The sequence below is a fragment of the Zonotrichia leucophrys genome, chromosome 5, assembly GCF_028769735.1.
Source record: "Zonotrichia leucophrys gambelii isolate GWCS_2022_RI chromosome 5, RI_Zleu_2.0, whole genome shotgun sequence".
NCBI classification, from domain to species: Eukaryota; Metazoa; Chordata; class Aves; order Passeriformes; family Passerellidae; genus Zonotrichia; species Zonotrichia leucophrys.
Genome location: NC_088175.1, coordinates 62,424,852 through 62,436,584, shown reverse-complemented (window position 1 = coordinate 62,436,584; position 11,733 = coordinate 62,424,852). Strand labels below are relative to the sequence as shown.

General features: G+C 55.2%; 1 protein-coding gene across 2 annotated transcripts; it reads right to left on the bottom strand.

Moving 5' to 3' along the window:
- Positions 1 to 341: 341 nt before the first annotated feature.
- KLHDC2 (kelch domain containing 2) lies at positions 342 to 11,489 on the bottom strand. Of its 2 annotated transcripts, none has more exons than XM_064716018.1 (14): positions 11,398 to 11,489; positions 9,946 to 10,111; positions 8,793 to 8,872; positions 7,881 to 7,998; positions 6,769 to 6,884; positions 5,318 to 5,399; positions 5,095 to 5,178; positions 3,604 to 3,684; positions 3,457 to 3,515; positions 3,187 to 3,296; positions 2,714 to 2,786; positions 1,677 to 1,764; positions 1,373 to 1,425; positions 342 to 594 (listed from the first exon to the last, which is right to left on the bottom strand). In XM_064716018.1, the coding sequence occupies exons 2-14, from the start codon at positions 10,099 to 10,101 to the stop codon at positions 471 to 473; spliced, it is 1,224 nt and encodes a 407-aa protein (XP_064572088.1). In that variant the 5' UTR covers positions 10,102 to 10,111; positions 11,398 to 11,489; the 3' UTR covers positions 342 to 470. The 2 variants fall into 2 exon arrangements, with proteins under 2 accessions (XP_064572088.1, XP_064572089.1); XM_064716019.1 differs by having other exon boundaries at positions 9,946 to 10,108; positions 11,398 to 11,418.
- Positions 11,490 to 11,733: the final 244 nt, after the last annotated feature.

The following is an 11,733-nucleotide window of genomic DNA, read 5'->3' as shown; positions in this document are numbered from 1 at the left end:
ACCTAAGGTTCACAACTCAAGTTCCACAACATAAAAATTCAAAAAAAAAAAACCAAAACCAAACTACAGCCAAGCAGAAAGTAGTGGTGCTTTAACATCTCAAGGTTTACGACAGTTTATCGACCGACAACGGGACAACTTCCTGATCCTGCTCCTGACTCCCACATCCTGCTTCTCTGACCTGAGGCCTCTGTGAAGCTGTGGGCTGAGCAGCACAGGCTCACTGCTCACTCCCGAGCCCTGCTGTGCTCAGCATCCCCAGCTCTGCCCCCATCGACACCCCCGCTCTCGGGGCGGCCTCACAACCCCACACCTGCTCACAGCTGAGGCTCAGGCTCATCTCCTCTGGCATCAAATACATTTATTGGAACATCTCACACGAAAATAGGTTCTCTCTAGGCCATTCACATGCACGGGAGGGCGAGAAGCAGCTACCTACACACAGAGGGTGGGCACGGGCCGGGCCGGGCTCAGGAGCCCGAGGTGTTGTTGCTGCCGAAGCGCTGGTTCACGCTGTGCAGGAGGTGCTTGGGCAGGCAGTGCCACGAGCTGGCCAACAGCTCCTTGAAGCAAATCACGGCCTCCAGGCACAGCCTGCAACACAGGGACAACAGGCTGCACTGGAGCCCCAGCACAGGCTCTGCAACACAGGGACAACAGGCTGCACTGGAGCCCCAGCCCAGGCTCTGCAACACAGGGACAACAGGCTGCACTGGAGCCCCAGCACAGGCTCTGGCAGCAGGGACAGGCTGCACTGGAGCCCCAGCACAGGGTCTGTCACAGCAGGGACAGGCTGCACTGGAGCCCCAGCACAGGGTCTGCAACACAGGGACAACAGGCTGCACTGGAGCCCCAACCCAGGGTCTGCAACACAGGGACAACAGGCTGCACTGGAGCCCCAGCACAGGGTCTGCAACACAGGGACAACAGGCTGCACTGGAGCCCCAGCACAGGGTCTGCAACACAGGGACAACAGGCTGCACTGGAGCCCCAGCACAGGCTCTGGCAGCAGGGACAGGCTGCACTGGAGCTCCTGCCAGAGGTGCCGAGGGAGGGAATGCTCCATGCTCAGCCCTGGCTGCTGCTCTGGCAGCGTTTGGGAGGCAGAAATGATTTCCAGTGTTTTAGGAACACGAACAGGTCTAATGGTAACTCTGCCCCACTTGTCTTAGAATGCCAGAATGGTTTGGGTTGGAAGGACCTTCAATCCCATCCCACTGCAGCCTTTTTCCATGGGCAGGGACACCTTCCACCATCCCAGTGCTGCAGGCCTGGCCTTGGGCACTGCCAGGGATGCAGGGGCAGCCACAGCCATTCCCCACTCTCCCAGCAATTTCCCCCTGCCAGTTCCATGCTGAACTCCTGCTCTTACCTTACAAGAGATCGTGGCTGGAGGGAGAACACCAGGATTTCATTACTGTGAGCCTGGAGGGGGGCACAGACAGAGAATTGGTTCTGTGGGATCTCAGCAGGAGCCAGAACAGGGAACACAAGCAGGGAATCCCTGGGTTGGAAGGAGCTTAAAGCTCCTCCCATTCCAGCCTGCCCTGGGCAGGGACAGTGGGGGAACTTTGGGATTTCCCATCTCCCCCTCAGGCCCTGTGTGTGCCCCTTTGTGATCCCCACGAGATCAGCCCTGCACACCCCACGGGAAGGGGAATTCAAAAGCCACTCACAGCTTTGGAATGGGCCAGCAGGTTGTTGGCACAGCCCCCAAAGATGATCACCTCGCCCTCCTCGCTGGCACAGGCCGTGTGCCACAGCCTGCAACAGAGAGCAGCACCCATTGACCCAACCCTCATCCCAGCCTGGCCAGAGGGCAGAACCAGCAAGCAGCAGAGCCTGAACTGCTTCCCCTGGCTCAGGGCACTGCCCCGAGCAGAGCGAGGGAGCCTTGTGTGTCCCATTCCACACTGCTGCACCCCAGGGGCTCTGAACTGCAGGTCAGCAACTCCTGATCCCTCTGGCAGGACCCCGGTGACACCAGCCCTGCCTGGGAGGTGGCAGAGCAAGGACACTGGGTCCAGTTAGCTCTGCTGTGGCACTCACAGCTCGGAGCCCTCTGCAGCCAAATCAAACCCTAAATCCCAGAACCAAACCCTAAACCCCGAGATCAAACCCCAAATCCCAGAACCAAACCCCAAATCCCAGAACCAAACCCTAAATCCCAGAACCAAACCCCAAATCCCAGAACCAAACCCTAAACCCCGAGATCAAACCCCAAATCCCAGAACCAAACCCCAAATCCCAGAACCAAACCCTAAATCCCAGAACCAAACCCCAAATCCCGAGATCAAACCCCAAATCCCAGAACCAAACCCTAAATCCTGAGATCAAACCCCAAATCCACCAAACCCCAAACCCAGAACCAAACCCCAAATCCCATAACCAAACCCCCGGTCAAACCCAACCGGAACCAAACCCTAAATCCCAGAACCAAACCTAAATTCCAAGATCAAACCCCAACCCCAGAACCAAACCCCACCGAGATAAACCAATCCCAGACCAAACCAAATCCAGAACCAAACCCCACATTCTGTGCTCCCTGCTGCTTCACAGCTGCCTGCCCTGCAGTTCTGGGAGCAGCCAAGCCCTGCAGCTCTGGGCCAGAGGAAGGGGAGCTGTGAGGAGGCTGCAGGCTCCTCTCCCTGGCAGCCACACCAGGGCTTCCACAGCCCTTCTGTCCCCAGCTCCAGGGAATTGGCTGCCATACCTTGGTTTTTCAGAGTAGTTGTGCTCAAACTGTACCCACTCGTTCTTGCTGATACAATAAATCCAGGCATCACCTGAAAACAAGCAAAATTCCCAGATAAAATCAGGATTCTATCAGTTCTGGAAGCTGCTGCAAAATAGAAATACTCTGGTGTAGCACATCCCATTTCTGTCCTTGGATAAATCAAATATTTTAGGAAAAACCTTATAAAACACTGGCTCCTGTTGTGTTTCATGTAATAGAGATTTATGGGGGTGAAGGGGGAGAATTGTAAAGCTGTCAGCAATTGCAATTTGCACTTTTAGATACACTTTTACAGCAGATCAATTGCTGGAAGTTCTGGTGTCTCCACACCCTCAGCAGCTCCTGCTGTGTGGAGAGAGGAGCTGGAGGGATTTAGAAGGAATTCAAGGCAACCATTGCAGCTCCTGTGCAGAGCTGCTCCACCACCAAACCCCTCTGGAATGACTTACTCAGGGGCTGCTTGTTGGTGGTGAAGCCTCCGAAGAGGAAGAGGTGATCCGAGGAGATGGGCGTTAAGGAATGCCACGAGCGGCCCACGGGGCAGACGCCTTGGCTGAGTCTGCATTGCAAGAAAAACGCCCAAATCACATCAGGGACACCAAAACCCCTCTCTCTCCCCTGATTGTTCCTCAGCTCTCTGCAGGACACTGCAGTGACCCAAGGACAAGGTGAATTCCTTTAGACACAGGAATTTCAGGCAGATCACGTTGAGCACGCACATTTCGTTCCACTCCCACGTGTCCAGGTTCAGGCAGTAGAAGTCGTTCATCCTGGACTCCTGCGAGAGAGCAGAGCGGGCTCAGCCCCAGCCCTGCCCGTGCGGCTCCAGCACCCGGAGCGGGGCCGCCCTGACCCTTTACCCTTACCCGGTATCGGCCCCCGAACACGAAGCCCCGGTTCCCCAGCGTGGCACAGGCGTGGGCGGCGCGCGGAGACGGCGTCTTGCCCTGGGGACGGGGACGGGGACGGGGACGGGGATGGGGACAGGGACAGGGACGGGGACAGGGATGGGGACAGGGAGGGGGACAGGGACAGGGACAGGGATGGGGACAGGGAAAGGGATGGGGACAGGGATGGGGGACAGGGATGGGGATGGGGACAGGGACAGGATGGGGACAGGGATGGGGACAGGGATGGGGACAGGGAGGGAGGACAGGGAAGGGGAGGGGGACAGGGATGGGGACAGGGATGGGGACAGGGATGGGGACGGGAAGGATGGGGATGGGGATGGGGATGGGGACAGGGATGGGGACAGGGATGGGGACAGGGATGGGGACAGGGACGGGGACAGGAGGGACGGGGATGGGGACAGGGACGGGGACAGGGATGGGGACAGGGACAGGGACGGGACAGGGATGGGGACAGGGATGGGACAGGGACAGGGACAGGGATGGGGACAGGGACAGGGAAGGGACAGGGACAGGGAAGGGACAGGGACGGGGACAGGGACAGGGACAGCACAGGGACAGGGACAGCACAGGGACAGCACAGGGACAGGGACAGGGACAGGGAAGGGACAGGGTCAGCACAGGTCAGCACCAGGGCACAACAGAGCCCCAGCCCAACCCACACTCACAGCCAGCAAGGATCACAGGGAAAAGCACAGCCACTAAATCACCCTGTGTGCAGTTTGCTGATGGATGGAAGGTCAGGGAACCCATTAAAAATGGGGTTTATTTCTTCCCTCTTCAAGTGTATAAATTGTGCTTTTGTATAAATTCTGTAAATGAGGCAGTGACATCATAAATCCTTCAGTTCATAAATAATGAGTGTCCCAGGCCAGGCTGGACAGTCTGGAGCACCCTGGGATAGAGGGAGGTGTCCCTGCCATGGCAGGGCTGGGACTGGATGAGATTTAAGGTCCCTTCCCACCCAAGCCATTCTGGGATTTCCATTAAACACCATTTCCACTTTCCTTGAGTTTCTGAACCACTTGAGACCTGTATGAAGCAAGCAGGGCAATTCTTTGGCAATCTGGAGCTCCTTGTCTCACATTTCACTTCCTCCAACCCTGTGGCAACCCCAGCCCATTTCCCTGTTCCTGCACACTCCACATGTGTGTATTTGCAATTAGCAGGGACAGGAACCAAGCCTGCCCTGGCACTGGGGGTGACAGCAAACCCCACTGCCCTGCAGCTGCAGCACCAACCAAGGCACGAGACAGGAAAAAATGGATGCAGACCGATCTAAAGAAAAAGCAAATTTCCTCTTTTGGCAGAGTGGATCTGTCTAAATGAATGGTTTAAATTCATTGAGACAGATGCACTGTCTAAATGAGCACTCCTAAATACCAAGAACACTCCTAAATACCATTACTGAGCTGTGACTTAATTAAATGACAGCAAGCCATTAATTACCGTGGTTATGGGCTGGCTCCAAGTGAAAGTCTCAAGGTCCAGAACATGAACGTGGTCGTTCCACCCTCTAGGAAGACCTGAATTCTTAAAAAAAAAAAACATAAAAAAGCAACAAGTTTTTACAAGCAGTGCTGAAATATTAAAAGTTGCACATTAAATTATGTTATATAAATTAGAAGATGAATATTCAATTATTGAAGAAATGGCTTCCAGGGATACTTACCCAAAAAGAAGTTTCATCAAATTCAAATGATCCTCGTTGCTTCCCTTCGGGAAAATAGCCATAGCCTCCAAAAAATATCAGCCTGCAGGAAAACAGGGAGCAAGAGCTGTGAGAAATCCTGTTATTGTAGATATAACTATAAATATCAATGCTGTGCTCAGAAAACCAGGGCAGCTCCTCTGTTTGCTGCCCCAGTGACCCTCCCAGCACAGGGGATCCCTCTGGAGCAGCTCCCAGCTCAGTTCCCAAGCTCTGCTGCCCCTGCAGATGGGAGGCTGTGGGGATGTGCAGCCTGGGCACTGCCCTGTGCCCACGCTGTTCCCCTGCAGCTCAACTGGGAACGGCCCCAGGTTTTACCTCTGGGTTCAGGCTGTGTTAGGGACTGGCAGGGCTCTGCCAGGAATCCCTGCAGGATTATGGAGTGCCAGAGAACCTGCAGCACCTCAGGAACCACCCCCAGCTGCAGCCTGCACACACTCACAGCCACCCCGATGCTATCTATCAGTGTGCTAACGAGGAGCTCACTCCCCACACCAAGGAGCTGAAAAGGCAGCACTGAGGGCAATGCCACAGAACCACGGAGCATCCCCAGCTGGGGGGACACACAGGGGGCTCCCACCCTTCCTGAGTCTCTGCAGCAAATCCCACAGCAGATCCCACAGCAGATCCCACAGCAATCCCACAGCAATCCCACAGCAGATCCCACAGCAGATCCCACAGCAAATCCCACAGCAAATCCCACAGCAGATCCCACAGCAGATCCCACAGCAGATCCCACAGCAGATCCCACAGCAAATCCCACAGCAGATCCCACAGCAGATCCCACAGCAAATCCCACAGCAGATCCCACGGCAGATCCCACAGCAGATCCCACAGCAGATCCCACAGCAAATCCCCACAGCAGATCCCACAGCAGATCCCACAGCAAATCCCCACAGCAGATCCCACAGCAGATCCCACAGCAGATCCCACAGCAGATCCCCACAACAAATCTCCTGAGTGGGAGCTCTCTGATGGAGTGGCCAAGGCAGCACAAGGGTTAAACTCCAAAATCCCAGAATGGTTTGGGTTGGAAGGGACCCTAAATCCCCTCCAGTGCCACCCCTGCCATGGCAGGGACACCTCCCACTGTCCCAATGTCCAGCCTGGCCTTGGGCACTGCCAGGGATCCAGGGGCAGCCACAGCTGCTCTGGCAATTCCAGCCCAGCCAGGAATTCCCAATTCCCAATCTCCCATCCATCCCTGCCCTCTGGCACTGGGAGCCATTCCCTGGCTCCTGTCCCTCCATCCCTTGTCCCCAGTCCCTCTGCAGCTCTCCTGGAGCCCCTTTAGTTCCCCTCAGCTCTCCCTGGAGCCTTCTCCTCTCCAGGGGAGCACTCCCAGCCAGCCCAGGGTGAGGAGGAGGAGGAGGAGGAAGCCAAGAAGGAGCCTCTCCTCTCTGGGGCCTCACCTGTTCTTGTGCACCCACACCCCCAGCTTGTCCTTGCACGAGGGGGGCACCCCCTGGCACTCCACTCTCACCCACTGCAGCACTTTGTCCGTGGATCTGGCATTTAACATGTAGAACTGGGAAAAGAAAGAGATTTTTTCAAACTCACTTCATCAGCTTAAAGCTTGAGTCCACTATTAAAATAGCAACTTTAAATCAACATGTGTAGGTATAAAAATGGTAATAAATGAAAAGTTCTCTTCCTAGCTGAAATGTAGAGCACTGAAAACATTTGCAACAAAAGATGGACTCACAAATCACAAAGTCCTGACCTTTTTCAGGCTCAAACACCTTTTACAGCCCTAACAGGGCTCTGGGCTCTGAGCTCCAAAAGCTGCTGTGGGATACAGGGAAGGTGTGCACAGAGCACAACTGTCTCACAGCTAAAAGCTGGTTCAGAAGTTTACAGCGACATTTTCACAGTCTCACCCCTTCTCTGCATTTATACACTTGTACAGGAAGAGAACCAGCTGCTACACTTACATACAAGAACTGAAATGAAAGAATGCCACGGCAGGAAGGGAAGAAATCAACCTTACAAATGAGGTTTGTTTCAAATTGTCTGCACAAACTCTTCCCAACTCCTTCTCATTTATATTTACACAGGAAATTCATGATCTTATATTTAAATAGATAAATTACAGATTTACATAGACAAAACTATTTAATTTAAGCCACATTGCCGGACTATCAGAAAATATAATTAATTCATTCTGGTTGAAGGGGTGGTGATGGGTCAGTGGTCTTGGAGGACTTTTCCAACCTCAATGATTTTGGGATTCTGGGACTACCACAGACTGCAGGGAACAGAAACACTTCAAGCCACCCCAGATCAGCTCTAGATCAGTTCCTGATATTATTCAGGCAATGCTGGCACCTCCCATCTTTTAAAACGAGCAAACTCAGGGGCAGGGACACAATCCAAGTGCCCAGGGCAATTGCACAAGGACAGGACCGGTGCCAGCTCGGGGTGTTCCTGCAGTGCTGTGGAGCTCCCAGGGCACAACCCCATGGGAAAGGATTCTATTTGATCACATTACTGTTCATTACTCTGTAACTGAGGCAGCGCTGACCTTGTTGGTGTTGCCCCGGGCGTGGTGCCCCCCGAAGAGGTAAAGCACTCTGTCCACACACACGGCACAGCTGCCCGACATGGAGGGGGGCACGTCTCCCTCCGTCTTGCTCTTCTTCCTGCAAAGGCAGCCTGGCATCGCTCCCTGCTCCCAGCCAGCAGCCATGGCTGGGCCCACCTGCAGGGTTGGATCCCCACAGCTCCCTGGGGATATCCAAGTCTGTTCTCCCCACCTTTCCAGATGGAACAGTTCACAAAATGATGGAGGGGTGAGGAAAAGCCAGTTCAGTTAATCCATGGGTTTTCAGGGGGGAGGAATCCCATCTGCCCAGCTCAGGGGGTTGGAATGCTCAGAACCCTCAGGCAGAGAGGATTCACCTGTGTAAGCTGCAGCTTCCCACTTTGCTCCTGCATTTCTCCTGTGTGCAAACACCATCAGCACAGAGACTGCAGCCCGTGCCCCAGGCTGGGCCTGACCCAGGGAGGCTGGAGCACACCTGCAATCCCAATTCCTGCACAGCCAGCACTCAGCAGCTCCTTTGGCTGCACCAGCCTGGAAAAACAACTCCTGGCAAGGCCAAGAGCTCAGCAGGGACTCCCTGGCCACCCCTGGCAGCAGGAGTGGCACAAACACAAATCCCAGCTGCTCTGTCCTGTCCCAGGAACCCCAAAACTCCTCACACTGGTGGGCACAGCTCCCATCCAGGCTGCCTGCCCCAGCTGCCTCTCCTACTTCATCCTGGAAAAACATTTGGGATCCTTTCACAGGAAGAAAAACCCCAAACCTGAAATATTTGACCCACTTTTGTAAGAGTTTGATAGGTGGGAACAAAGTGATCAGGGAATTCTCTCCCTGCTCAGTCCCTTTCCAAGGATTGATCAGATTTTCCCCCAGATGAATGATTTACTGTACCATCTTCCAGTTTCCATGTTGTAGATCCAGATTTCATCCCTAGGCAGGTAGAAGTCATAAAAGCCCCGGACCTGGGCATTCTGCAGAAGGAGAAGCAGGGTTAGAAGGGTTTGGCACAGCAATTTCAGACTCCTGGGAACGCCTGCACCCGCTCTGGGAGCTGATCCCAGCCCAGATCCCAGCAGGAGCAGCGCTGGATGGATGCTTCCCACACTCCCGTGCCTCCCGCCTGCACAATCAGCCCCATTGAGCACCTGCTGGGGACAATCAGCTCCCAGCAGAGCCAGGCAGGGCTGCATGAAGTTAAACTTTTATTTTACAGCCTGAGCCAGGGAGCAGAAATGAGCCAAGAGCTCCCTTTTCCTTCCCCCACCCCTCCCTGACAGGAGTTTACTTTGTCACTGAAATGATTCTGTGGTGCTGCACCCCCCGGTGTGACAGCAGCAAACCCGGCATCCTTTCCACCCCAACAAAATTATTACCACCCGAAATGACAAATTACAAAACCTAATTACAAATTACCACCCAAAAATACAGTTGTGCAAATAAATCACCACTCCCAGGGCGCACAGCTCCAATCAGACAACACTCCCTCCATCACCTTTTGCCAAAGGCAAACGACACCCCAAAAATCCGAGTTACCTGCCAAGCTTTTCACACCTGTGACTTATCCCAGCCTTGCAAAACAGCCCCGAGGGCAAATCTGCTCACTGGAGCTGCTGTGCTCTGGGGGAGGAGTAATTCCCCAGAGTCCTGGATGGATGGATGGATGGATGGATGGATGGATGGATGGATGGATGGATGATGGATGGATGATGGATGGATGGATGATGGATGGATGATGGATGATGGATGGATGATGGATGGTGATGATGGATGGATGATGATGGATGTGGATGATGGATGGATGGATGGATGGATGATGGATGGATGATGATGGATGGATGGATGATGGATGGATGGATGATGGATGGATGGATGGATGGATGGATGATGGATGGATGGATGGATGGATGGATGGATGGATGGATGGATGATGGATGGATGCATGGATGGATGGATGGATGCATGGATGGATGGCTGGATGCATGGCTGGATGCATGGGTGCACGGATGCATGGATGGCACACAGTTCCCGGCTGGGGCCGCTGTACCTTGTATCCTCCCCAGACGTACATGCAGCGCCCGTCGGTGACGGCCACGTGCCCGCTGCGCTCGGCGGGGCTGTCGTTCTCCAGCTGCTCAAAGCCCTCCTCGGCCGGCGCCGGCAGCTCCTCATCCGCCGGCAGCTCCTCGTTCTCATCGGCCATCCTGGGACTGCTGCAGGCACAGGGATCAGCCAGGGCCGGCACAGACCCCCAGCAATCCCACCCTGCGCAGCCCAAACCCTCCTCAGGGCTGTGCCCGTTCCCTGTGCCCATTCCCAGTGCCAGCACCCTCTGGAATAGTGGAACCTTTCCCTGAGATCCTGACCCTCCTTGACACAGTGTGGGGCTTGGAAAAGCCAGAATGAGCTGGAGTCAAAAATATTCCAGGTAGGGATTCCTCACTGGTGCACGGTTTGTGATGCTTACAGTTGCCAACGTGGCTCAAAGTGTCCGTTTTTAAAAATATGTAAAATTTTATCTATAAATACTTTGATTGATTTGCCCAAGGAAGCTGTGGCTGCCCCTGGATCCCTGGAAGTGTCCAAGGCCAGCTTGGAGCAGCCTGGGACAGGGGAAGGTGTCCCTGCCCATGGACGAGAGGAGCATTAAGGTCCCTTCCAACCCACACCATGTCAGACAACCCCACGATGTCAAAAAAACCAATCCAAAGGGGAATAAATTTGACAGCTTTGCCCACAATAGCAGCAAATCCCGGAGCTTTTCAGTGTCTTCCCACAGGACAATGTCCCACAGAAGCAACGTCCCTGCTCCAAACCCCAGGCTGTGCTGGGAAAACCCAGACCCAAAGCCCAGGGAAGCCAAAGAGCCCAAATCTGTGCACCCAAATCCAGGGAAAAGGACCTCAGTGGGACACTCACACCCTGCACTCCCGGCTGGATACTCTGCTGTTCCCACACACCGCTCCTGAGCGGTTTTTGCTGTTTAATTTTAATCACTCCGCCACGGAGACGCTGCACCACCTCCGGGGGGTTATCTGTGAGCTTTAATTACGATTTCTAATTTAGATTAGCAAGCCTTGCCCACAGCCCCGTGAAACCTGCCTGCTTCGAGTTAGCGGTGTCTTCACCGCCTCGGAGAAATAACAGCGATATAATATTTATCTATAATAGGTATGCACAATATTCTGTTATTCATTTTGCCCCTCAGAAACGCTGGGCCGCATCCCTTCAGCCATTTCCCCCTCAGCTCCCCGCAGCCCTGCGGCTCTGCCCGCCCCCCTCACACACCACAGCCGGGGGCTCCTCACGACACCTTCTCCTGTCGCGACATGCCTGAGCGCAGGGTGGGCCCGGCGGGCTCCTCACGACACGCTCAACTGTCGCGACATCGCGGCCGCCCGAGCGCTGCCCGCCGCCGTTACCGGCCCGGCCCGAGCCCGCCCCGCGTCCCTCAGCGCCCCCCGAGCCCCCCGCGGCCCCGGGCCCGTCCCGCTCCTACCGCGGCCCCGCCGCTGCCGCTCCGCCGGCCCGGCCTCCCTCCCTCCCTCAGCGGCGGCCGCTCCGCAACATCCGCCGGGCGGGCGGCACCTTCCGGCGGCAGCGCGCAGGCTCCGGCACCCCGAACCCGGACCGGGCACCGGCACCCCGGGATTAACGCTGCGAGTGTCTGAGGTGCCCCACAATTCACCTGAGGGCATCTGAAATACCCCCCGAACCCAGCCCGGGCACCCCGGGATTAACGCTGCGGGTGTCTGAGGTGCCCCACAATTCACCCTGAGGGCATCTGAAATACCCCCAAACTCAGCCCGGGCACCGCGGGTGGCTGAGGTGCCCC

Bases quoted from the DNA above. Each gene is read 5' to 3' on its own strand.
- KLHDC2 (XM_064716018.1), bottom strand. From the start codon at position 10,101: ATGGCCGATGAGAACGAGGAGCTGCCGGCGGATGAGGAGCTGCCGGCG. The intron at 8,873-9,945 runs GTACAGCGGCCC...CTCCTTCTGCAG, and splicing joins ACGTCTGGGGAGGATACAAG to AATGCCCAGGTCCGGGGCTT. The intron at 3,516-3,603 runs GTAAGGGTAAAG...GCTCTCTCGCAG, and splicing joins TGTTCGGGGGCCGATACCGG to GAGTCCAGGATGAACGACTT.